At 43.6% G+C, this 25,746-nt stretch overlaps 1 protein-coding gene across 4 annotated transcripts in view; it reads right to left on the bottom strand.

Moving 5' to 3' along the window:
* pcdh19 (protocadherin 19) overlaps positions 1–24,555 on the bottom strand; it is a 53,859-nt gene extending 29,304 nt beyond the window's left edge. Inside the window, exons 1-2 of one of the 4 annotated variants that reach the window (XM_054597280.1) lie at positions 22,396–24,555; positions 19,410–19,755 (exon numbers count right to left, since the gene is read on the bottom strand). In XM_054597280.1, coding sequence (XP_054453255.1) covers positions 19,410–19,755; positions 22,396–24,542 — 2,493 coding nt within the window. In that variant the 5' untranslated portion in view covers positions 24,543–24,555. The remainder of the gene's footprint in view (positions 1–19,409; positions 19,756–22,395) is intronic. The other 3 variants (XM_054597282.1, XM_054597281.1, XM_054597283.1) reach the window with 3 other exon arrangements.
* Between the last annotated feature and the right edge of the window lie 1,191 nt (positions 24,556–25,746).

The raw sequence follows: 25,746 nt of genomic DNA, 5'->3' as shown, positions 1-25,746 counted from the left end.
CACCCAGCAGCATCTCTAAGCAGCTCACATTCGGTCTGTATGACACCCATGAAGAAGACACAGACCACCGAGGCACCTGCTCCGAGTGGGGTTTGTAATTTGTTTATTTATGTGAGACAGAGGAGACGCTCTTTGGCCTGTGAGCTGGCCGTAACCCTCCACCCCTCTGCCCTTTACCCCGAAGACCATCATCACCACCTTCTTCCCGATTATAGAATTTCCCATAGATCCTCTGCCATCTGCTAGATTATAGATTTGCCTCTTCCTTTATAGAGGGCAGGGCCCCTAAGGGAGGATCAGCTGTAAAAAGGGAGAAAGAGTGCCTGAGGCACAGCCATGGTTGTGGATGAGATTACATTTTCTATTTCTGCCTGCTAAAGGGGGGCCTGCCGTGATGAATACAGAGAGTTGTTACCATTTAATATCAACTGGCTCGCCTGCAAACTCAAATTATACACAATCAATTGTGACAGAAGGGCACATGTGTGACAAATAACCTGCCACATTCTCTGCATCATTTCACTTCATCAACCATCAATTCACCCCAAACCCAGAAGCCCATTTGGGAATCAATCATGTTATGAAAGTGAGTGATTCTGCGTTGAAAAGGGGTTTTTAAAAGCTCCCTTGCTCCGCTGTAGCTTGTACCATTTCTGCAGTCTTTGTGACTGGTCGGGAAAAAAACGGGGGAATTGAGGGCTATTATGAGGTCAATTGTGTCCTTGACCAAGTGATGAGTATTGTTTGGGCAAACCAAATAACAGCTTCTCTGAAACACAATGAAACAGATTCGTAAACACACCACTTCCTGCTTGCACTTCGTCCTCATTTTTCTTCCCTTTCCGTGTGAAATTGAACAAATATTTGCTCATTCCGACCAAAACAATCGCCCCCTGCTCTCATAAAGGGAGGAAAAGGGCCAAAGTACTAAAAAGCTATTGCTTGTTCCACCTGTGCATCAATCACCCCCGACACAGGAAGCCGCCGAAGACAATGCGGCTGTCTTTTATTCTGAAACATAGACAAGCGTCCAGACCAGTCTCCATGTCACTCAGGCCTACAGGCTCCACAGAAGTCCAGTTAGTAGAGATGTGATTAATTATACATACATTGATAGAAACAACATTCATTATTCATGAGCTTCTCAACGTCAAAGCTATTTCCCTCCCTTTCAGCATGATGAAAAGATTTTAAATAATAGGCCCCCTCTGCAGACGTCTGCATTCCAGCGGAGTCGGCTGACGCTAAAGAGGCTTAAGTCAGAGCTGTTGTCTTACCGGAGAATCACCGCTCAGGACCAACATGTTTCAAACTGTTGGTGGCTGTGCGGGTTCCTGGGTCTGTGTTTTTGTTTTGTCTATGTCTTAGGAGACAAGGGTGGTGCTTTTTAAGCCTTTCAGAAGGGAGTTATGGTGTCCACTTAGAATGAATAGGCGTCTACTGCTTCACCAGGCCGGATAGAGCTTCATATAACACCTGTTCAGCGTTCAGGTCCGCATGTTTATCCAGACTTATTGTATCTCCAAGTCAGAAAAGAAAAACCAGAGCATCTCTATGAGATTACGACTCACGGTTTTACATAGTAAAAAAAAAAGGGGGAGGAGGGAGGAAAAAAGACTTGACTATCTTGGCTGTTTCCCTAAAAGAAATCGGCTTACTTTTCTTAAAGCCAATAGAGCCAAATCAAACTCAAAAAGCAGTCACTTCCCCCTTTAGGCAAGTCTTGAGGGATTTTCTTTAATTTGGATGTCAGACCGAAAAACTTTTCACGCTCACTCTCATCCCAAAATCCATTAATGTTTGTATGGCGCCACATGAGAGAGGTAGGTAGTGATATATAGATATTTATATATATAACAGACTCAGGAAATGTAGAGTGTAACATCTAATCCAGGTAGATTAAGTGTTTCCAGGAACCACTGGGAATAAGCACTACAAACATATGTTTTTAACAGTCACTTCACTTTGAGAAGAGAATTACTAGATAGCATCTTCTGTTTCTCAGTTGTGCCCTAAATTAGCCAGTGTTGAGGGGGAGGAGGAGGGGGGGACGCTAAATGAGTGCACAAGGAATCCCCAAAGGTTTCTCCCACCTCCCCTGGGCCGAAGCCTTAAAAATAAACATCCAGAGCCACTGCAGATTATGTAAACACATCCCCCCACTAAATGCTTACATGAGAGCAGTGACTGAATAAACAGCATAACTTTGAGTCACTTTTGAAATCAGTGAACTTTGAATTAATTTTTGATTAACTCAAAACACACGAGGACGACAGTAAAAGGAGGGATCAGCGAGCAGAGCCGATCAGCCTGCGCTCTACAACATGGTGGAGCATCACGCTCGGTGCGGTTTTTTTTCCTCTTAGCAGCTTAAAGGTGGCTGCCAGTCACATCACATCGCTGTTGCTGTAGTCTCTCCGTCTCCCTCCCTCTCTCTTTTTTCTCTCTCTCGCTCGCTGTGACAAGGCATCTTTCCAGACATTTTAGTTGGATGGAGATTTGCAGCAGCTCATTACAGACTGGGAGGCTCCGTGAGCGGATGCAGTCACTCGAAGATGGATTGAGTGGGTCTGTTTATTGACATGCCTTAATCTGACACTGGGTAAAAGGGAATGAGTCACCGCCTCCAGACACACTACCACATCACAGCCACTCCAGCAAATAGGGAGGCAGCACCCAGGATACGAGTGGAACTTCATCAGCGCTCATTAATCCAACTACCCCAGGCCACTCGCTCAAACAAACCGTGTTTACACTGCGTGTTGGCTGGATGGAGGGGTGACGGAGCTTTTCAAAGGGCATGTGTGCAGGTGCTCAGATCCGAAGCCCACACACACACACACTGTCGCCACACACACACACACACACACATACACACACGCACACACGCACACACATACAAACATGTACTATAGCTCATCAAAAAGCAACCTGTCCTCCTAACCCACAACCCCCTAAACACAATATCGGTTTACACCAGCTGCTAAAACTAAGTTTGTGCACTTTGTCTCGCAAATCAGAGCCAGTGCACAAATCAGGGGGTGGACGATTGGGCTCAGTGCCAAAGTACGTATCACAGAAAGGGGCTTTTTTAATGAACAGATGGCCATACGAGATCTTTTAGCTTCGCGTCATACAAGGCTACTCCTATCAGTGATCCAGCTATGGAAGCCTAGTTAGCTTTTTGATCCTGTTTGCCGGTGCTTCAACGTGCATCACATCTGGTGCTAATATTTGGGATGGTCTTTCGAAGGCAGCTGTCAGGGCCGACCGGATTGACAGCAGAGTATTAGGTGCTTGCACATCATCACTTAAATCCGGCTTGTTAACAGGACTGACAGGCTGCCATCAGGGCACAGGGAGAACAAAAACAACATCCAACACTAAGTGGACCGACGCTTCTGTTTGTTTTCCATTACACTGCTGTTTAATACTTTGTCTGGGTGATGAGGATGTGCGAGTCATTTTTATTTTTTACATTTAACAGTAAATATATGACAAAAAAAAAAAAAGGCTAAACCCTAGCAAAAACGAGAAATATATGTGAACTGTGTAAGCCGGTCACAAACAAAAAAGAAATCTTTGTTGAAGAAAAGCTTACATACAGACACACAGGCGCAAAGGCAAAACAAGCAAAAGGGAATAAAACACGGTCACAAACGGAATAACGCGACACAAATTCACAGTGAGGCACACGTGTTCATACATAAAACACACATACGCAGTACAGTGGCAGCGGGGCAGAAAGTGGGAGCGGGGCCTGCTGTCGTCTCCGTCAGGGACCGGGAGCCGAGCAGCTTGAGAGCAGGGCCAGTGGAAAAGGGGGCCAGATGCAGAGGGGCTTGACCCACTCATTCGTGAGGGAGGGGGGTTGGGGGGGTTTCAGCTGCTGAAACACACAGGGATTAGCCGCACCGACTTAATTTAATTTAATTTGTATTAGGGCCGTCTTTGGGGGCAAACATCGCTTTTCACTGCGGGGGGATATACGGGGTCGTGGAAAACAGCAACAGACGGTGGATCTCTGCCTCCTACCCCGATAGTGGATTCACAGGGGAAAGCGAGGCACTGTATTCCCAGACCTCAGGAAGGCGCACACGCACGCATGCATGCACGCACGCACACAAACACTGCAAGCGTTTCCCCCTAATTATGTCTTTATTATGAAGTCAAATCTATCCAATTGAAATGCATCTTCCACCCTGCATCCACCTTTCCACAGCTTGATTTCTTGAAACGAAGATCTTAAATCCTTTTGTTCTGCCACCATAAACAACATGTAGTAATTTTCGTGCTCATCAAAGCTCTGCTTTGCGCGCTTGTGTGTCTCTTGTTTGTGAGCGTTGCACACACACACACACACACACACACACACACACACACACACACACACACACACACACACACACACACACACACACACACACACACACACACACACACACACACACACACACACACACTAAGCTGTTATCTACCAAGAACATATCTTAGGGGTGGATGTTTATCTGTGCTGATGCAGATTGGAGTTCTCTTTGTCTCAGTGCAGTGGTACATAATATTATTTGTCTTTTGTTTATTTCTCCTAGGCTGATACAGCTTGATATCCTATAGCGGAGAAATCCTTTTAGTTACCGCCAGGCAACTAATGTGCTTTTACTTGTTATCTGGGAATTTAATAAATGAGAGAGAGAGGACCAAAATCTGCACACAATCGAATAATTTAACTCCCCATTGTATTGTGTGGAACATGAGTTACGCTGTTAAGCAGAAGGAAATAACTGCAGTGAGTGAGTCCCCGACATGCCTCCTCACAATTTACAATAGCTCTGTGGAAAAAAATATGGCAGCGATCAGCCATCAAGTCTGCTGTAGCCAAAGCCTGCGGTCATATGAAAGCTCCCTTTCTGTCTTGTGCAGGTGACATGGTCTGAGAGAGCGCTAATGTACCATGCACTGGGAGAAGCAGTTTTAATACAAAAACATCTAACAAATAAAGAAAAAAAATGTGTGAGCTGCTAAAGCACAGCTTTGTCTCTGCTCGACAGGAAGGACTGTATACTCCTGGAGCCTGTTCAAGACTATCAGACGCTCACTAGCAATCTTCTCTCCCTCTCTCCCCCAGCCCCTATCAAAAGATGTTACTGTGTAAAATGTCAAAGAAAAAAAAAAGCAAGAGAAGTAATCTCCTTCTCCTTTTTGATCGCAAGTGGAATAATTGGAACCCTCTTAGGCTCATTACACGAGTTGCCCGCCAGCCAAAAGACGGCTCCAACTGCCCCTCTCCATTCATGTAGGAGCTTTGAAAAATATCGCTTCCTCTAGTAACAACTCTTTATGAGATGCAATGACTAGAGGTCCTGGTACCTACACTAACAGGTAATCCCACAATGCCTTTGAAAAACACATCTTTCAACTACCACTGTCAAACACCGATTTCAGAGGAAACAGCAACAATCTGGCTCTGTAATAATATCATTAAGCATATTTCACAGCACTTCTCAACCTCTCTCTTTTTTGGCAATGCCGTTCTTCTCAATTACATACGGTATTTCATATGTGTAGCCAGTTAATTAGGACCCATATTACTAATAACCTCGTCTTCATTGTTATTACAACTATGCTTGTAATTATTGTGACTCTAATTACTATTACTGTATTAACCAAATTAACCTTATTCTGGATTTAGATCACCTGCACTGACGCTAGCTAAGACATGCCTATGAAGAATGGCACCAATGTCCCTTCAGATAAATCCAGTATAATTAGCTGCGCGCCTTACAGGGCCAGTGTGATGGTAATAATTAGAGCTACTGTAGCAAAGGTCATGCAAAACAATTTAGAGGGGATGCTGGCTGCATGGCTAATAGGAAGAGAGGAGGAGCGAAAAGAGGGGGGGGGGTAGTCCGGATGAACGTGGAGACTCTACTCCTTTCCTGTATTTCAGAGATGGAAGACGTATGTTCATTTCTATACCTCTGCACTCGGTTCATTTTTTAACCAATGCTCTCAAAATGATAGAAATTGAAAACCCATTTTAATGGCAAGTAGACTCCCAGCTAACGTAGTTTAAATGGATCCATGATTAGATTTGAGGAGAGTGCTACAGGGTGTATCTGTGAACTGGTATCAGATGAGATCGATTGGCTGCCTTCGAGGTGTGATAGCCGCCCCCGTCACCCTGTTTGTTGCATTTGTTCATTGGCTCGAGTTTAGTGTGTTCATGCTTACCCTCGGTTATTGTTATTAGTTGGGAGACAGAGAGAGAGCGAGCGATGTGTCGCTTCACCCAGGTGCACAGGTTAATGAGCTGAGTCAAAAATGTTGACACTGAGGTAAACAAGTACTCGCTCTGAGGTACTTCTATTTCTGTGCTCAAATCCCTCCCCCATGTGGCTCGGCTCTCTCTGTAACTCTCGAGACGAGAGCTCAGGGTTCGCAGCCTGGGATCCACCAGGGATTCACTGTGCTCCCTGAACTCACCACCATCACACCCCGATGAGACTCACACTCAAATATAGCATCCCAAACAACACATATGCCTATGTGTGCTAGATTGGTCTCTAGTCCCCTGTTGCAACATGCCTACCCCCTCCCCCACTCCTAACAACACTTCATTAGCAGTGAGTGATACAAACACACCTAAACTGTTGGTCTAAAGCTTTTCTATACATAGCTCCTGTGGGCCTAGAGTTTTCCATTTTGGGGAAATACGCTAATTCACTTTCTTGCAGAGACTTAGATGAGAAGGTTGGTACCACTCGTATCGGAGCTAGGAGACAGTTAGCTTAGCTTTGCACGAAGACCTGAAACAGCTAGTCTCTATACAAGGGGATAAAATCCACCTACCAGCATACCAGCTAAAGCTCATAAATAGACTAAAGCCGCATTTTTTTTTTTTTTTACTAAAGTTGTGGATAGTACCTGGTACTTTCTTTGGTGTCGGTCGAGGTTCTAAGCGAGCTGAGCAGATACTATAAGGTGTAATTAAAACACATCAGATCACTGATTGGTCAGAGAGGATCGTCACTAGCACTGCACAGGAAATCCTGCACAAACTCCACATTTTTAAATAGATCAGCTCACAATCAGCTGAGAATCCTGCCTACACTGACAGGGTACTACCCACAGTGAAAAATGAAATAGAGAAAAGGACATGGTATCAAAAGTCGGTCAAATCGAGTCCACTGGCAGCAATGGTGAACTGGAGTCTCTGCTGAGCGCCATCAACAACAACAAAATGTAAAAAAGATACAAAAACAGGAATATGATGCTTTAACTGTAATACTATTCAGTGATTATTAGCAACTCTACTGACACTAAAAACTGAGATGGTCCAATTGCTGTCAATTATTCTTAGTTTGTGAAGATTGATAAAGATCGACATGTTCAAATTAGACAATTTCCTATTTTCTGTCATTGTAGCTTTGATCAGTTTTTCTTTGACAGGGGATTTATGGTATTCATGTGGTCTAAGATCCATATTTTTCCTGCAACAAAGGCTGGAGCCATTTTGTGTCAAACAGTTCATAAATGTCTGTGTGAAAATGATTAAAGGCAACAAGCACAAAGTGCTGCAGGACATCTGATTTAGCCGCCTCATTCAGTTAGACTCAACTGACTGATGAAAATCACTGGGGTGGGAGCAGAGGCATGTGCTCAGATCCATATGCCTCTGTGACTGCGGGGGTTTAAAAACCATAAATTGTGATTATCATTGATCTCAGTCGTCAGATGCCTAATCTCTGACTCATATCCGCACCGGCCACGTTGGGTGACGATGAACCGTCCTCCCCCACATCTGAAGTCCTAAACAAGTGTTGAGGGAGGCAGTGATAAGCAGGTCCTTATCCGTTTAAAGACACTCCCGTAATCCAACAGTGAGGGAGGGAGGGAGGGGGCTTCAGCATTAAGGGATTTAGTCTGGATTATAGCTAGTCCTCCAAATTAAACCAAAAGTCAGCTTTCTGAAGTTGCTCATGCAAGCTGGCGACTGGCTTGTTACCAGCATTACTAACAAGGCAAACGATGGCGGTCTATAATTAGAAAATGCTCTCATTCAGCCAGCAGCAGAGCACACGCACGATATACAGACGCAAAACTCCACTGATCCTCACCTAAACCGAACTTTCGGCCTTTCTCTCTCCCCTTTCACTTCCCAGCTGACCTCCTGTGACTGCTCTCAAAATGTCTTCCGTGCCATGTACCTGACTCCCGTTGCCAACCAGCTTAGCCACAGACAAGCTTCTCAGCCGGGGCAAGGCTGCTCTGTCCCCGTTGATGCTGCTTCCCATAGCAAAACAAGGCCAAATCTGGGGCTTAGAGGCTAAAATAATCATTACTGGGTAGCAAACAAATGAAAAGTCAGAACACCAACTCCCATGTCGGTCCTCCCCCACCACCCTTGGTATTTTGTCTGCTGTCCTATTGCACACAAACAAAAATGGAGCAGCCGCACATTAACATTTACGACGGACAACATTATGGCCTGATACTGTAAACTGGGAGAAAAACAAAGCCAAGGCTGTATGTTTTTTCTACAATACACAATTTAATCAAGGGAAACATGCATTTATGCAACAACGTTAAAGGATTAGTTCAACATTTTGGGAAATACATTCACTTTCCTGCTGAGAGTCAGATGTGAGGATTGATACCGCTCTCATATATGCAAGTTAAATATGAAGCTGGAGTAAAGAGACAGTTAGCTTAGCAGAAACACTGAAAACAAGGGGAAACAGCTAGACATCCGTCTGTCAGAAAGGAGAGAAATCTGCATACCAGCATCGCTAAAGTTCACTACTGTTATAAGCACATTAGTCTTGTTTGTTTAATTAGTACAAAACATATCTAAGAGGCTTTCCAGAAATATAGAAATATCCCTTTGAAAATGATCCTTTTTCGATTCTGAACCTTAAACAAGTTGTTCATTTTTTCTTTTAAGGGAATGTTCGACCATTTTGGGAAGCTAACTGTTTTCCGCTGCTTGCAGTGTTTGTGCTAAGCTAGGCTAAACACATCATGGAGCAACCTTTTTATCTAACTATCGTTAAAAAAATGTAAAAAATGTAATAAGTTAAATTTCCCCAACGTCAAATTTTCTTATTTTAGTTTTTATGATTCATGTTATATTCCCTTAATGGTTCACAGAAAAGGTTTTACAGGAGTGTTTTAAGTGTTTTCATGATCCCGTATGCGTGTAAAATATTTGTCGACACATTAGCAGTCCTAACAGCCTGCTTTGATGCAACAATCCCTGCACAGGCCCTAAAACTCAGCTCCAGTGACCCTCCTGCCATGCTCCCCGATGGAGCCGTCAACCTCTCTTATTAAAGCACAAAGATTATCAGCAATCTTCCCCTTTTTACAAGTACACACATGCTGCCCTCCCTTCTCTCCGGCTCCCCATGAGACTGAACTGGGTACAGCTCTCAGATAGAGAACAGGTACAGGAGAGTAATCCCGAACAACGGCGATTACTTGGGCGAGTACTGCACTCTGAGCAGTCAGACACTGCAGGCCAAGTGCTTTTCCTTCATTAACTTGGCTGTCTATGCTGTGGTATGTCAAATGGTGGACGTGAGGGGAAAGTCAAAACTGACGTCCCATTGTGCTCCACAGCCAGACACCGACTGAACCCACCCAATATTGTTCTCCCTGCCATGAGAGAGCAGAAAAAGGCGGGTGAAGTCGTTATCAATTCCCTTGCAAAGCAATCATAACTATTATCATTAGTAGTGTTTTCATCCTCTGAGCTCAGCCCAGAGTGGATTTCTAATCTATTCCCTGGCACACATTCTTGTCTTTTCCAACTTGACCTGGTATCACTCGAGCAAAGACACGGTTTCCCGCCTCCCCAGGAACCAGATATGGGCGTAAATAATAGGCCAGGGCCCTTTTCTGAAAAGCCCTAATCCCGGGAAAAGAAGCCGGAGCAAAACAGGCCCACCTGAATTGCTTTCGGGGGAAAACTAGATAATCAAAATGCAAAACAGCCTTTGATAGAAAAATAAGCAGACTTCTAACAAATCCCCTACACCTAACATCAGCAAATTCTCCCGCTGAACTTTTATTTGTATTCTGTGTGTTTTTTTTTTTTTTTTTTTAATATAATCACACTGCATACGGCGCTCCATCAACGAGCCATTCTGATTCGTGTCAGCCTGAATCAGACTGACTGCTTAGAGCTTTACAGACATCATGAATGAAAAAGGAGCCACACATAGAACACATTAGGGGTCCCACCATCTCCTCAGACAGGGGGACAATGGCTAGGGGAGCGCAGATAAAGGAAGGGGGATAACAGGGGTGAAGGAATGGTTGACGCTGATCGGTGCAGAGAAAAGGAGGTGAATGAAGAGAAAAAAGAAAAGAAGAGGCCCAAGACACTGGCCACACAGGGCAGAGGGACCGCGAGGGCTCCGAGAGGCCTGCACTCGGTCATAGCCCATTAGCTGGCTGGGTTGAAAATGCTACAGCTCATTACATGCTCTGCCTCTGTTCTGTGGATGAACAATGCACAATTACGCTACCCTGCTGCTCCTCTAGCCGTGCTGCTGCATGGCTCTGAGGCGGCCGATATTGCCGCTATAGTGGCTCGCCTGCCAACAGCCTCTGTGCTCATCAAACATCCCATACATGCGCTCCCTAATGCGCATCCAGGTTTATGTCTGGAAACCAAAGCGCTGTATGAATTTACCGAAATGTAAAAGGAGGGGAGGAACAGGAAAGACTGCTCAACCACTGGAGCAAACACAACAAAGGTTTAATGCAGCATTTGTGTGTGTAATACAATGACGTTTGCTCTCTTTTGTCTGCTCTGCCGTCTTGATTTATTTATCTTTTTTTAAAGGTAGACTTGTGACAAAGGGACAAGTCTTTTGTGTCCTGCTGAATTGAGTTTCACTCGATGTTAACATTTACTGTAAAGCCATATGCGAACATTCAGATCCAAAAATAATAGACTGTACAGTGTGAGCAGCGGCGACACTGAAAGTATGGTGACAATATCTGCAATGCAGTGAATAACTGAGCTCAGGATTCATCTATCTAGCAGTAAATTGGTCCACTAGAAGTCTTCCTCCTTTCCATTCTGCAAATTATGCATGCAGAAGTTGACATTTAATCTGATGGGGGAAATGCTAACTAACATCCTCCTGCTCCCTCTTTGTTTTTGGCACAAAAAAAAAAAAAAAAAAACAGGACACTTGGAAAGGTCATTCTTCCCTGGTGTCAGAGCTGGCTGCTTGGAAAAGTTTCCTTTCACAGTGAGTATTGTTGCGTTGCACAGAATCCAACCCCCCACATTTCCATGTCATTCAAAAAAAGCCTTTTATCAGCTCTCAGGAAAAAGCCCTGGGAACTCTTTTAACAATGTGGCAATAAGTCTGGTAACCTCAGGTTCAGCCAAAACAGTGCAGTGAAAAAAAACAAGCCTGATACCCATGAATATTAATTTATACCTTTTTCTCCTCTCTGAACTTTTTGGACGATATTAGTTTTTTGCCCAAAATCATAATGTCCATTACTGGATAATTGTTATTACTTTTTCCTCTTTTCGTTTACTTGGTGAAAAACATGATCAAAAAAAGAAAGAAAATGAAACCCTACAGAGGAGGCTGATTGAGACTGAGTCCCTTGTTATTCTTATCTGAGAGGAAGGACTAATGCATTGAAGAGGTGATGTTTTCTTACACGGCATGCCAATTCGCATCGTACAAATGATTCCGTTTTAATATTTCTGAGCCAGAGGGACCGAGCCGAGCACACTCGTCTTGACGTACACTGGATACGACAGAGCAAATACTATTGTGAGCTTCCACTGCAAATAGCTTCCACTCCTGGCCAGAACAAGTCTTAGGATTTGTGTTTTTAAACTTGACCTTTTCTATCTTATATTAATGGAACTACAGGCATTGTCAACCACGGGCAGCAAAATCTGCATTAATGAGAGATGGGGTTATTTGTTTCTTTCATTATTCTCCTGGAGCCTTTCCTTTTCCTGAGATTTGTTTGGCTTTACTAGATTTCACCGCCTTTCTTTTGCTTTACATTAAAAAACTGCATGGGTTTCAAACTTTGCAAGAAATGAAATGCTGTATATGTCTTATTAAATCCATTTTCTTGATGGTCAACATCCACTTTTTAACTTCCTGTGTGTTTGGACCTTCCTGTGTGTTTCAGTGATAGAAAACAGAATGCTGCGTATTTTAGTCAGAGAGTTTAAATTGAGAAATAAAAAACACAAAGCTGCGGGAAACTCATTTAAATGGGTAATTACGTCCACGCAGCATTGCTTGTAGGACTTAACAAGGTGCGTAATGATGTCCCCCCTTCCCCAGCGATAAACATCATCACTATGTCCATTTTCCTTCACTCCATTTAGCCTTCTCTCATTTACGTGTGGACCCATCAACCTATAAGCCCAATGCCATTATCCCATGCCTTTTTTTTTTTGCATTTAGGTACGTCTCAAGTAAAAAATCTTTTAACATAAATTGTTGGACGACTAATGCCATTATGTGCCTGTCTTTGGCTCCACAAAAAAGAAAATAATCCCCTTCCTTTGATGTTAAATAGGTTTACAAGAAAGTTAATTCTTTCCACATGACAGAGCTTTTAAAGTAATTTAAAATATATTTTTCTTTTTTAGTGCTGTCGTCTTGAAGCACATAAAGTCATCTCAAAAGATGGATGAATAATCGAGTTGATTAGTACCATATGATTTTCCTTTATTTGGATGTAACTGTGTGCTTGAGTGTCTCTGGTGTATAACAGAGCCAGAACTCGTCTGTTGTAGCATGTACAGTCTGCTGATGTTATCAAGATGTTCAACCATTTGATGATGTTATCCTGTACGGTAGAGACTTAAAGGAAATAGAGTTGGTGCAAAATGAATGCTGAAAGCTCTATCCTTTGTTAATACCACCTCCTCCATTTGCAGGTACAGTCAGATAATAATATATGTTTTTTTTCAGGGGAAAAACATTATGTACCAATAACAGAAATGTGACATTATTGCTTTCTGTAGAGGTTGATATGGTTTGTGCAATAAAAAATCGCCTCATCCCAACACCGCATTTTACAGAGAAAAATACCATGTTTCAGGCAGCAGCAATACAGGTTGAGGAAAATCATTGGCATTCTATAAATAGACCTCTCTCTCCCCTCTCTCTTGCTTTCCGTCTCTCCTCGTTTTTTTCCTTGGCCCTGCCGTTTCTCTACAGTACAGCTATTACTCCCTCTGCATGCAATTCACCAGTCACATGCGGTTAAGGACACATGCAGTGACATGTGTACGTCAGGCGCCGTCACTCATCTGTTTTGACTCTTAAGCTCTTTGGCTGGATGCTCTGATCCCGACGAGAGGGTGGCAACCCGGCGGGGCCTGGCTGCTCCCGACTGGCTGCCCGGGGTCGTTATGTCATTTCTTTGTACCTCTGCAACATCGAGAATGACGTGCAATGATGGGGTGTGGCGGGTTGGGGTCAAGGCTATAAAAACCCAACCAAGTGTAAAACTAGCACTGGTTGTGCATGAAGTGAAAACCATCTTGTTGAGTAATGTCACAAAAATCACCCTACAGCTTCACCAGCTTTGTGCGTTAAACACAGTGGGAGGAGCCAGCCGAGGAACGCAATAAAGAGGGCACCGAGTACATCACTGTCACACTGTTAATTTATTTCTGACAGGCGGGGCTTTATTTCACCTTATAAACACTGACACTTGAAAAGTGGAGCATTTCTGAAGTCTCTGCCTTACAAATAACCTCTCTAAATAATTAAGAGGTTCATCTGCCACTCAATCAGTGCGCATCCGAAGCGTTTGTAGATGAAACGATTCGTTCTCAAATCCTTTGAAAGGAGGAGACTTTATAGAATGTAACTTACACCTCCCACTCTTACGATGTATCAAAAAAAAAAAAGGCTTTTAAGATCAAGCAGTTTTGTATCCCTTCCCGTATTGCACAACATCTGTATATCTGTTGTTGTGTTCTTTCCGCGATTAGTCTTTCTATCTCTTTGACAAATTGTTTAGCGTTTTGGAGGTTTCGTATCATTGGAGAATCTTTTTAAATGGATTTAGACTGATTAAAGGGATGACTCAATGGTTAAATTTACTAAAATGTATATTAAGTTGTTTTATGTTGTTTTGAATCAAAATGTTGTGATTTCGTTCCCTAGGAGAGGATAAAGATAGATTTGTGGTACTATAGCACATGTAGATGTAAATGACAGGCAGGTTCTTTCATCCTGTTTTAAATGCGTAGACCATAACTGAGGACGTTTTTTCAATTAGGTTTTGCTGAAAATGTCAGACTCACTCATTCACTTTTATTCACTTCCAAATGGCATTGAAAACTGTGAATACAAAGCTGACAGTCAGACACTGCAAAAATAAAAATCAGGCAATTAACTTTTTACATTTTCAAAAAGAAGCTCCAGCCAGCGTCTCCTGATGCAGTAATGCACGCATTCAGCGACAACGTGAAAGCTGAGACGGGTTTTTACTTCCACTTTGTGCTTCTTCGCTTTCCATGTTGTCATTTCCCAATTAAACTTTCAACCAATTGTTGATGTACCCTTCTTCCTGTCAATCACAGTGTGTTCGAGTCAACAAAAAGCTAAATGATGCTTCCAGATCCAGCCTGTCGAGATACATTTTAAAGACTGAATTTCTTTCTCTCTTCACAAAAAAAAATAAAATTCTGTTACATTGAAAAGCTGCTCAAAGGAGTGGGAAATATAAATTATTTCGTATACTGTAAAAATGTCTACACTGAGGAAAATAAGTTAGCAACTGCAGTAAATATGTATGTTTTCACTAACACTACAATGAAAGAAACTGTTAAAGGACTCTTATTAACAACATTCATAGTAGACACCATCTTCAACACAGGTGACATGAAGACAATATCACAACCACGTTAAAAGAGTACTTTAAATGCGGAGTCACAACAAGGTTTGATTATCGAACGTGTTATATTATGCCTTTCGTTTCTCCTTCTGAGAATTCAGAGTTGCTCATAATGATGTAAATGATAATGTCACAGCCCATATTTCAAATAAATGTGTCACTCCATAAGACATGTTGTATGTGTGCGTGTGTATTCATGATTACCTGTGTGTGTGTGTGTGTGTGTGTGTGTGTGTGTGTGTGTGTGTGTGTGTGTGTGTGTGTGTGTGTGTGTGTGTGTGTGTGTGTGTGTGTGTGTGTGTGTGTGTGTGTGTGTGTGGATGGGGGGAGATTGGCAGTCTTAACAGATGTGTAGTCTGCGCTGACAGCATGACATCTACTTTGCATGCTCAATATGACACGTTTGAATGCTCCCATGCATATTGTCCTGATGTGAAGTGATAGCGAGGGATGTGCAGCCGCGCTGGAACCACTCCCTGTTGTCTCTCCTACATCAATATCAAAAACGTCTTCCTCGCTAACAGGAGCAAAAAAAACAGCAAGACTGGTACACTTGAGATACCTGTCGTTTGTTTTCTTTTATCATCTTTCATTTTCTCAATTACGTTAATTTGGTTGTCTGTGAGAACTGAACAAACAAACACAAAATGTCCATCCACATCTCTTTTGTCAGAATCTGACCTTGACACTACGGTGTACGCTACAATACAGTATCACTGAGACTCATGTAGGTACAGTATCTTTAAGAAAACAGTGCATGGATTATCCATTTCTGCCAATACATCCCACACACTGTTCCTTTAAGACTTTCATCTTTGATAACATTAATAATTAGGGCTGGCTCAGGCTTGCCTTGGACCAGCCCATAGATATGCTACTATAGGGTTGGACTACCAGGGGACTTAAGGTAACACTGCTATTATTATTATTATTATTATTACATTACATTATCATTATTATTATTATTATTATTATTATTATTATTAGTCAGATTTCTATTATTTGTACAGTTATTGTTATTGTCATAGCTGCTATGCATCTCCATCACTCTCACTTCCTCTCTCTCCCTCTCTACCAAATTGTGAGGCAGATGGTCGCCCACCCGGAGCCCGGTTCTGCTTGAGGTTTCTTACCATTCGAGGGGAGCTTTTCTTTACCACCGTCGCTTATGGGTATTGTTGGGTTTCTTTAAAATAAAAAGTATGGTCTCGACCTGATCTATATGAAAAGTGTCATGAGATGATTTAAGAGGTTTTAAAAAAAAAAAACGTTCAACATGATTTATAGTACATAGTCCAGTCTCCTTTTTTCTTATTAATTTTCCACCTTTATCTGATATATTTATCACCTGTGAGGAAGAAATATCTTGAATTAGGCTAATCGATGAAGTGAGATATCTTATTTTTATGCTGTGCTCGTTATCTGCAATCACAGGTGCGAGAAGCCTTAGCACACATTACAAATTTAAAAAAACATTCTAGCTAAAGGCCATTCCTTTACTGTATAATTGTCTCCCCCTACCAAGTGATTCACTATAATTAAGCCATGGAAGACAGCTCTATTCTCCTGTGAGCGTTCATATTAGAGCTACCACAGGCAGCTCTAACAAACATCTCACAGCTGATGCTTTTCAAAACAACGGACAGCAGCAATGTTCAGGGAGGTATATACACCGGTACACATTCTCACAAGGGAGAATACAATATACACAATGCAATCGGAGGTATGAGGCCTTCGGGGAGAACTGTCACTGTTATCTTAGCCAAGTCTGCTGTGTTTGTGTGTGTACGTGTGTGTGTGCCAGCCTGCTTTGTCTGAAGCAGGAAAAGCTTGACTTCAGATGCTCTGACATAAGCAGGATGTTTACTGACCCACATAAACTAACAATGTAGAAGAACTTTGCATCGATTCAAAAAACACAATTTACAAAAAGACACCAGCCCATATCCTCTTTAACTTCACTAGAAAAACCTAATCTGACCTCCAATCCACACTCTTTCTGCTATGATCATTTTAATCTACGCATTTGGAAAATAAACAAACATTGAATTATCATAGTGCCCTAGTGCAAAAAACAAAAATCTCTTCCGCCCAGGCTAAATGAATCATGGATAATTATGAGGTTGCCCTCAGGATGAAAACATTTTTTTTTAGGACAAAGCAGCCCTTAGTAATCATAACAGTGCAGCCACTTGTATGTCCTAGCCAGTCAATGGGATATGAGTTGAGGATTTGTGGAGTCAAGTGGTTTTAAGCCCAAGCTTGCTCATTGTAACTAAGCAATTATCAATGTCATTTCACTGCTGTTTGTTTGTGCTATAAATGGCATTGTAATTATACCAAAAACATTTTGTATTTAAGAGCAACATTTGAACATACTGTAGAGCTTCTGTCTCTTGCAAATGTCGCAATGGGGTGGAAACAAAACAATGACAACTGTTGTTGCGCTGGGATAACTCTGTTGGAGGTTATATGGCGTGCTCTCACTCTACTGCTATTCCTAACTCACTTTCTCAATTACACACACACACACACACACACACACACACACGCACACACACACACACACACACACGTTCTCTTTTTCTCAGTCCAGGGAAAATATGCAAAGGCCGGGTCAAAGAGATGTTTGTCAACATCATGTGCAAGGCGGAGAGCAATGGAAGCTGCATGCTAAACAGGCCCGGACCTCTATCAAGCCAATCAACAGGCTCTAAGCAAATGAGAAAACGTGGTCGGGGCTCAGACACCTGGCACTAAGACTCAATCACCCATCGCTCCCTTCTTCCCTCCTTATCTCTTATCTGCCCCGTCGCACATCTCTATCAAGACTCGCCCGAGCTTTGCATATGGAATCATCTAAATCAATCTTCAACCCTATTTGTCTCCCCTCTCCACTTTTTCATTAGCTGAAACAAATAAAGGCTCCCCCTAATCCTGCGGCAAATGTGCTTTTATTGGATGGTTAAGCCACAGAGACAGGAAGCTTGCTGGAGTTTCTAACAATGATGGTTGATTTTTCGCCGTGCAGCCAGACCCACAATTTTTTCTTGGCTGAGGAAAAAGGCTGGCGGTGACCTGCATAGCATAGTACAATCACAGCATACGGGTCACTGCGTGTGCCTGCTGAATCCCTCCACCTCTTCCTCCACCGACCAGACAACACCACAGGACGACCACAGCTCCCCCTTACAACATTTTCTCATTCCTTCCACCTGTGTTGCTCACACGCAAACTCAGTCAGAAGCGGCTCAGACAGGCCCAGTAAATCAGCATGCCTGTAAGTAGGTCTCATTGACCCCTCAGGATCCACCGGTGCCTGGATCTCTCTGGATCATCCAGTCAATACATCAATATCCATCTTGTGTTTCTTGTTTTAAGACACACGCTCCCAACCCCCCACACCTTCTTCTCACTGAATGTCAAACAGAAATTGGAGTCATCAATTACACGTGTGCGCATGGAGCTGGAGCTTATTTGATGCTGTCTGTAGGAGTGAGCATGAAACACATTCTTATACAAACACACACACACACACACACACACACACACACACACACACACACACACACACACACACACACACACACACACACACACACACACACAGATGCACATTTTCCCTATCTCTCACACACACACACACACACAAACAGAAATGCCCCCTTTCTCCCATGGGATCAAGGACGAGCAGGTCACGAAAGAAAAAAAGGTTTCCAAAGGAATCCAATAGACCAGTTCATACATACAAAAATCTATAAACTAAAGATTAGCTAGTCTGCATACACTCTGTCAGCTTGAATAGTCTTCCAAGTGAGACTTCCACCGCTCTGCTGGAGCCATGCATGGTGTGTCAGGGTAATTCAATGGCTGCTTGTGCAGAGCGGCCATGCGGTAACACTGCAGCCAAATGGACAACACGCAGATAAAAGCGTTTAAGCAATGCTTATTCTTTCTGCTAGCACCTGAAATGATGTGTAGTGGAGCTGATTAGCGGGGTCAATACATCTGGCAGGTTCTCAGCACTGACAAAGGAAAAAGAAAACAAGTGAAGTGGGAGAGGGCAAATAATCCACTTTGTCAGGCCTCCAAATTCTGCTTGGCAAAGCACTCTCAGTCACAGGTCAGCCCCGATGTCTCGGCCCTTTGAAATGCCTTGAAGGATTCCACTCAGATCGACTGACAAGAGCGTCACTCGTGCCATTTTCAGAGAGCTCAGCTTTCCATCAATAACAGGGAGACATTTCACTGACATTATAATCTGTGGCACGATGGAATGCGAAATATATGTGTTGCAAGGTGGTGCATCGTTGCTTTGCAGCTCAGTTTTAAGATTCAGCACAATCTAGGAACTCTATGAATGATAATGAATCAAACGTTTAGTCATGAGAATCAATTTTTAAAACCACACCTCCCATTTTCCTCTACCCGTAAAACACCCAAAGCAGCCCCAGCCAAGGATTTAGGACAGAGCACAGCGGATTGTATCTCACCTCTGGCAGTGGCATGCCGTTGATGATGAGGTCTGGCTGCTGGTGGGCCTGCCCAGTGAATGGGTGCTGATAGCCGTGGTTGGGAGCTGCATTGCGTGAGTTCTGGTTCTCCACGTTGAGGAAGGTGCTCTCGGAGCGCCTGCAGCCCAGCGGCAAGCTCTGCTGGTGGTAGTCGAAGTAGTTGAGCGAGGAGGTGAGAGACGAGCAACTCACCACATTCATCTTGTCTGTCTCCTCGACGTCGCGTGGCACCAGGCGGATGTCGTTCTTGCTCAGCTTCTTCTTCTTGCTGGACTTCTTCTGGTTGCCATATGAGTACTCCGCCACCCTGCGCAAGTAGAAGAAACTGAACAGACTCAATAAAGCAGTGTTCTGCCTTTTCCGCCCCCCGCTGTCCACACACGATCCAAAAAAAACAAAAACACGCCCGCCATGCCAGCTCGGGCGCTGTTCGACCGTGGGTGCCAGACAAAAACGCTCATTGCCCGTATCCAGTGGAACAGCACACTTAAATGACCCCCCCAAATTCCCGTCTTGCAATCGAGCTGTTATCCCTTGTTTGTTTGCATTTGCATGCTCAACAATCAACATGTCACAAACAGGCAGACAATATGCAAACATGCCAAAACCACAGAAGCAAAGCAAAAAGAACACACTGGTACTGAGCAGCACTACCGGTATATGCAATCATATTCAAAGCACACAACCCACAGCCTTTACATTTTTTTCTTCTTTCATATTCAAGCGAGCCCACTGGCAGCACAAGAGTTCACGAGAACTGCAGATTCACATTCACTTAGCTGCTCTCGGTGGCTGGTGCAAAACTTGAACTGAGTATTTTGACTTTAATAAGAGCAAATGAGTAGGGCGGCCATGTTTTTATCAAAGCATCCTCAGATTGGGGGGGGATATATCCATTCTTCGCACAGCCTTGCAGTTTTCCGCAAGAGAACAGATGCTAAGTTCTTTATAGTGATGACTACAAACCTCACTAAACATATTTCATATTATGTGTGATGTTTTTCACCATCTGCATTACTTCTAACTCCAGAGGAAGCCATTTTATAACCTTTAAGTGTTGAGCATATGGTTTATTTTTTTGTTAAAGCCAAAAACAAAACTATAGTTACCCATGAAATCACAATATCTGGAATTTCTGTGTTTCTGCTTCTTCAACGCCTCTGCCCCCTCTGCCCTATGCCCCTAACTTAAAAACGCATCTCCAATTCTCTGACGCTTCTAAAATCACACTGGCCAAGACGCACCACTGTAGTTTGTCTTTTTCATTTTTCTTTTAGATTGCATCTTCAAAACAGCTCCCTCCTCCATTCTGCTTCCCCTTTGATTCGGAGGAAAGAAAAAAAAGGCAGCTGCAAGAGTAGAAAATACTCCATCTCTTTTTCATTTATCACTCCAACATGTTGTCTCTCTACTCTGTGCCCAAATTGAAATCTGGGAAGGGAAATCTTCCGAGTCAGACAGACTGACAGAGGACAAGCAATAAATTGGAGATAACTGCTCCTCATATTCGAGGTGGCGACTGAGAAGCAGAACACATCAGTGCTGATTAAAGCTCCCAGCAGGGAGAGTGGCTCACACGAGGAGAGGGAAGTGTTGAACGCAGTTCTGAATTTGGAATTTGTAGTTTTTTTATTCATTGTTTCTGCTCTGGACAAAACATATAACTGACGTGGAAAATGTGATATTGCATAGAGCAGCTGTTTTGATCGAGATAGCAACACACAAGCATCGTTCTGCATCAAGTCAGTTTGAATAAAACACTTTATGAGTGATTTTTTGGTATTTCTATGATGAGAAGAGATGTGGATTCTTCCTTTTAACAACATAGAGGTAAGTGGAGTAGTCATACTTTTTTTAGAGCTGCTACAGAGAGAACAAGAATTGATTTTAAAATTGAGGCTCTTCAAAACTCAAAATATCGAAAAGCACTTAAAAGTGGTGACAATTTCATCCAAACAGTGCATGTGAATAGAAATACACAATTCATAATCTATATTGGGAAAAAAATAAAGAATAATACTGGGGGATAATATTTTTCCATGACTACATGCTTGAAAAATGCCCAAAGTTAAGTTTGAATTAAGAAAATTATGTTTGGAGCAAAATATGATTATAGCTTCAGGTTAAACTCTCAAATCCAATCTATATGTAAATTTATAGTAGTAATGTGGCACAGGGAAATCAAAGCCAGAGTTGATGTTCAGATTGATGAAGAAAAACAGAATGTTCAATATGCAAGGTCCGGAAAATAATAATCTGCTCCTTTCCAGGGAAAACCGGGTAAATAGTTAATGATGATGCGATTTAAGTGACTTTATATTAACTATATTTTTTAATATTTCAACCTAATTTTATTGCTCCAGATATTGCTTGGTGCAGAAGAAAGCAGAGGCAGTTCTGGGTGATCCTAGAGGACTGTCCATAATCACACCGGATTAAAGCTGATAACAGCCAATCAGCCATGGTGGACGTTAAATAATAAATGTCTGGGACTGCTATTGAGCCAGTGGGACGTTAATTGTCCGGCAACACACCCGCAAATTGAACATGACAGTTGAACCGTCGTATTTATGAGTCAATTGGTTACAATGGGAGGATTAAATCAATCAATCACGTCTCCCTAACACGGAACACTGGGCCTCAGCAGAATGTGTCTGATTTAAAGCTGTATCGTCTACCTCAGTTTCAGCTGTGGGGAGGGAAAGAAAAATAAATAAATAAATAAAATAAAAAATCTGCAGTCCTCACATTCAGGCCTACATGCTGCATGACAGAAAGCAATGCACTCACAACCTGCAGTTTCAGGCACGCTCGCTCCCCTTCTCACACATATGCACACACACACACACACAACACCCACAAAACACACACACACACACACACACACACACACACACACACACACACACACACACACACACACACACACACACACACACACACACACACGAGATTCAGTCAGTACCTGCAGTTGTACGTCCGGATCTCCTTGTTATCCCTCTTGCACTTGACCGCCACAAATATCATGGTGACAAACAGGATGGCTGCGATGGAGCCCAGGGCGATGATGAAGATGAGGGACAGGTTGACGGGTCCGATGGGCTCCTGTGCGTTCAGGTCCGGTGACAGGTACACCACGATGTAGGCCGAGGCGGACAGGGAGGGCTTGCCGTGGTCCCTCGCCACCACCGTGATCTCGTAGTTGGATTTGGCGTTCTCCCCAAACATGCGGGTGGAGCGCACCTCTCCGTTCACCTGGTCGATCTCAAAGAAAGCCCTGTCCCCCTCAGAGATGGTGTAGGTCAGCCGCCCGTTCTCCCCCTCGTCGTAGTCGTCCGCTTTGACCTGGGTCACCATGTAACCCACCCCTGCGTTCCTGGGGATGGACACCTCCGCCGTGCCATTAACGAGCGGAGGGTTGGTCATAACAGGTGTGTTGTCGTTGACGTCCAGGACAACGATGCGCACCGTGGCGTTGCTTGACAGAGAGGGGTTACCATTGTCTCTGGCCAGCACTTTGAAATCAAAAGTCCTGGTGTACTCGTGGTCGAATGATCTCATGGAGTAAATGCGGCCTGATGGGTTTATGCTGACATATGTGTTTACATCCATGTGCTTAATCTCACCGGGGACTATGGAGTAGGAAACGGTGCCATTCATCCCCAGGTCCGGGTCCTCTGCTGACACTGCTAGCAGACATGAACCGGGGAGGTTGTTTTCCATCACCATCTCTTGATAGTGTGGTTTGAGGAAGTGGGGGGGGTTGTCGTTTTCATCTGTGACTTTGACTACCAGAGACTTTGTGGCGCGTAAAGGAGGGGTGCCACTGTCTTCCGCCTGGATAGTGAGGTTGTATGTGTCCTTTTGCTCTCTGTCCAGCCTGCCATCAACAAGTATGGTGGAGAAGCTCTCGTACTCTTGGAGTCTGAACGGGACATTGCCCTGCAGCCTGCACTGCACTTTGCCGTTCGCCCCTGAATCCTTATCTGACACCCTCACCAGCGCGATGACATACCCGCGCTGCGCGTTCTCGCTGACTTCCACCATCTCCGTGTTCAGCGAGAGTAAGCTGATGACAGGTGGGTTGTCGTTCGTGTCCATCACGTTCACTGTGACTTTGCAGTGAGCCGGGATAGAGTTGGGACCTAAATCTTTGGCCTGGACGTCGATCTCGTATATTCTCGCCGTTTCATAATCCAAAATCCCGTTGACGGTGATGATCCCGGTTCCGGGGTCAATTTTGAACGCGTCTCTCGTTTTCTCGGTGACGTAACTGTTGAAGGAGTACACCACCTCTCCATTAGTGCCCTCGTCGGGATCCGTTGCGTTCAAGTCAATGACTAATGTATTGATGGGGGAGTTCTCCATCACGTTGACGGTGTACACTGGCTCGTCAAACACAGGGTTGTTGTCATTAGAATCGATCACCTTGATATTTAACTGGACCGCGCCTATTTTAGGAGGGTCTCCTCCATCCTCTGCGCTGATCTCGTACGAATAGTGGGACTGGGTCTCCCTGTCCAACGATTTTTGCACAACAAGCTCAGCAATTTTCGACCCATCCCCTCTGGTCTTTATTTCTAGTCCGAAAAGCTCGTTCGGGGTGATGGAATAGGATTGCACTCCAAAGATCCCCGAGTCCGGGTCGCTTGCCCCCTCTAGGGGAAACCGGGTACCAGGGGAGGCGTTCTCCGAGATTTCAATGTCAATGTGGCTCGTTGGGAATCTGGGTGCGTTATCATTCAAATCCTCAATTTCAACCTTGATGACACAGATCTCCATGGAGTTTGACATCACTTCCAGGGAAATAATGCACTTTGGGTTCTGTCGACAAACTACATCCCGATCTATTTTCATTTGGGTTGTAAGGATTCCGGCTGGACTGAGTTCCACCCATCGCGGTTCCGAATTGGAGATAACCCTCAAGTACGGGGGCTGCAGAGCCACCTGAAACCCTTGCTTCAGTGCGTCCTTCGTCACGTTTCCAATGACTGACCCGGGCTTCATCTCCTCGTTTATTCCATACTTTAGGTTGATCACAGCCTCAGCCGCGACCCAACACAGGAGGAACACAGCAATTAATTGTATTAATTCCATCTCCTTGGTTTGCATTTGTACCTGTTGAGTTTTTTTTTTTTTTTTCTCTCTCTCAGTCTGATAAAGACCTCGCTAATTACGCACGAGAATGAACGTAAGAGAAAACAGAGGGGAAAAAATGTTCCAAATGAATCATCTCATTCAAATGTCCAGAAAAAAGTGTTTTGGGGGGTTCATGGCGTGAAAGCTATAATTGTAACAAGTGCCTATTTCACTCTTCTCAGGCAGAGCACATCCTCCGGTCTACTGCAGCGGGAGACACATTGGGGACGACAGATCTGTGAAAACATGCTGAATCTTCTCACAACAGTGATTTAGCCGTGTAAATCCGTGCAGCTCTCCTCAAGCGGCAAAACTGGTCTTACACATGACTCATATGATGAACTGTCCATTTTCAACTGGGCTAAAAAAAAAAAAGGGAAGGTGTGGGGGGGAATGATCGGACTGCGTAAAAGAGAATTCCTGTGAGCAAGTCCACAAAATGTTAAATCTTCCGTGCGGATGAATGATCGGGGTTCAAAAAAAAAAAAAAAAAAGAAAAAAGTCCGTGTTAAATTCTCCGCCTTGATGGCAGCAAATACTTAAGTCGCATTTTGGATGAACATCTTGCTCTGTGAGAGATATTACAAGCAGTGATACAAATGTCCTTTTCGGCTTTATATGCTTTCAAACTGCACATCGGATGAAGAAAAAAAAAAAAAAAAAAAAAGCTAAAAGGATCTGCAGTCACACAATTATTCAACAGCTTAAGCCCGGATATCTTTGTCTAAAGAACATGGGTGCGATTGAGGGAATGTCTCATCTCATCACTGGAGTCCGGATTACCTGTTTTATTTCCAGCAGATTTAGTCTTCCATCCCCTTCCGCAAGTCTTGAGGCTTTTTACTTACTAATTCATTTCCTCGTATCTCACTTGGAAAAAAAGGGGCTGCACATATCCCAATAATTAGTCCATGCAACATAAAGAAGAAAGAAAAAAAAATTCCGTTGTGCCAAAAGCCAGTGGGGAGGAAACGATGCAAGAGCCCACTGTATGTACAAAACGGCATTTAATGTCGGGCTGCAGCAAAGTAGAAGCACAGTAGCCTAAATCCAGCCCGGTTTTTGGGGGGCAGAAGCAACAACCAAAAAAAAAAAAAAAAAAAAAAAGAAATCAGCACTCGTTGCCAGTAGGCTTTCTAGTTGACTCCAACAAGCGCTCCTCTCGCTCCTCTCGCTC

Source organism: Anoplopoma fimbria, chromosome 4 (assembly GCF_027596085.1).
Source record: "Anoplopoma fimbria isolate UVic2021 breed Golden Eagle Sablefish chromosome 4, Afim_UVic_2022, whole genome shotgun sequence".
Taxonomy (NCBI): domain Eukaryota; kingdom Metazoa; phylum Chordata; class Actinopteri; order Perciformes; family Anoplopomatidae; genus Anoplopoma; species Anoplopoma fimbria.
The sequence above is the reverse complement of the archived record's forward strand: the minus strand, read 5'-3'. Positions and strand labels throughout refer to the sequence as shown.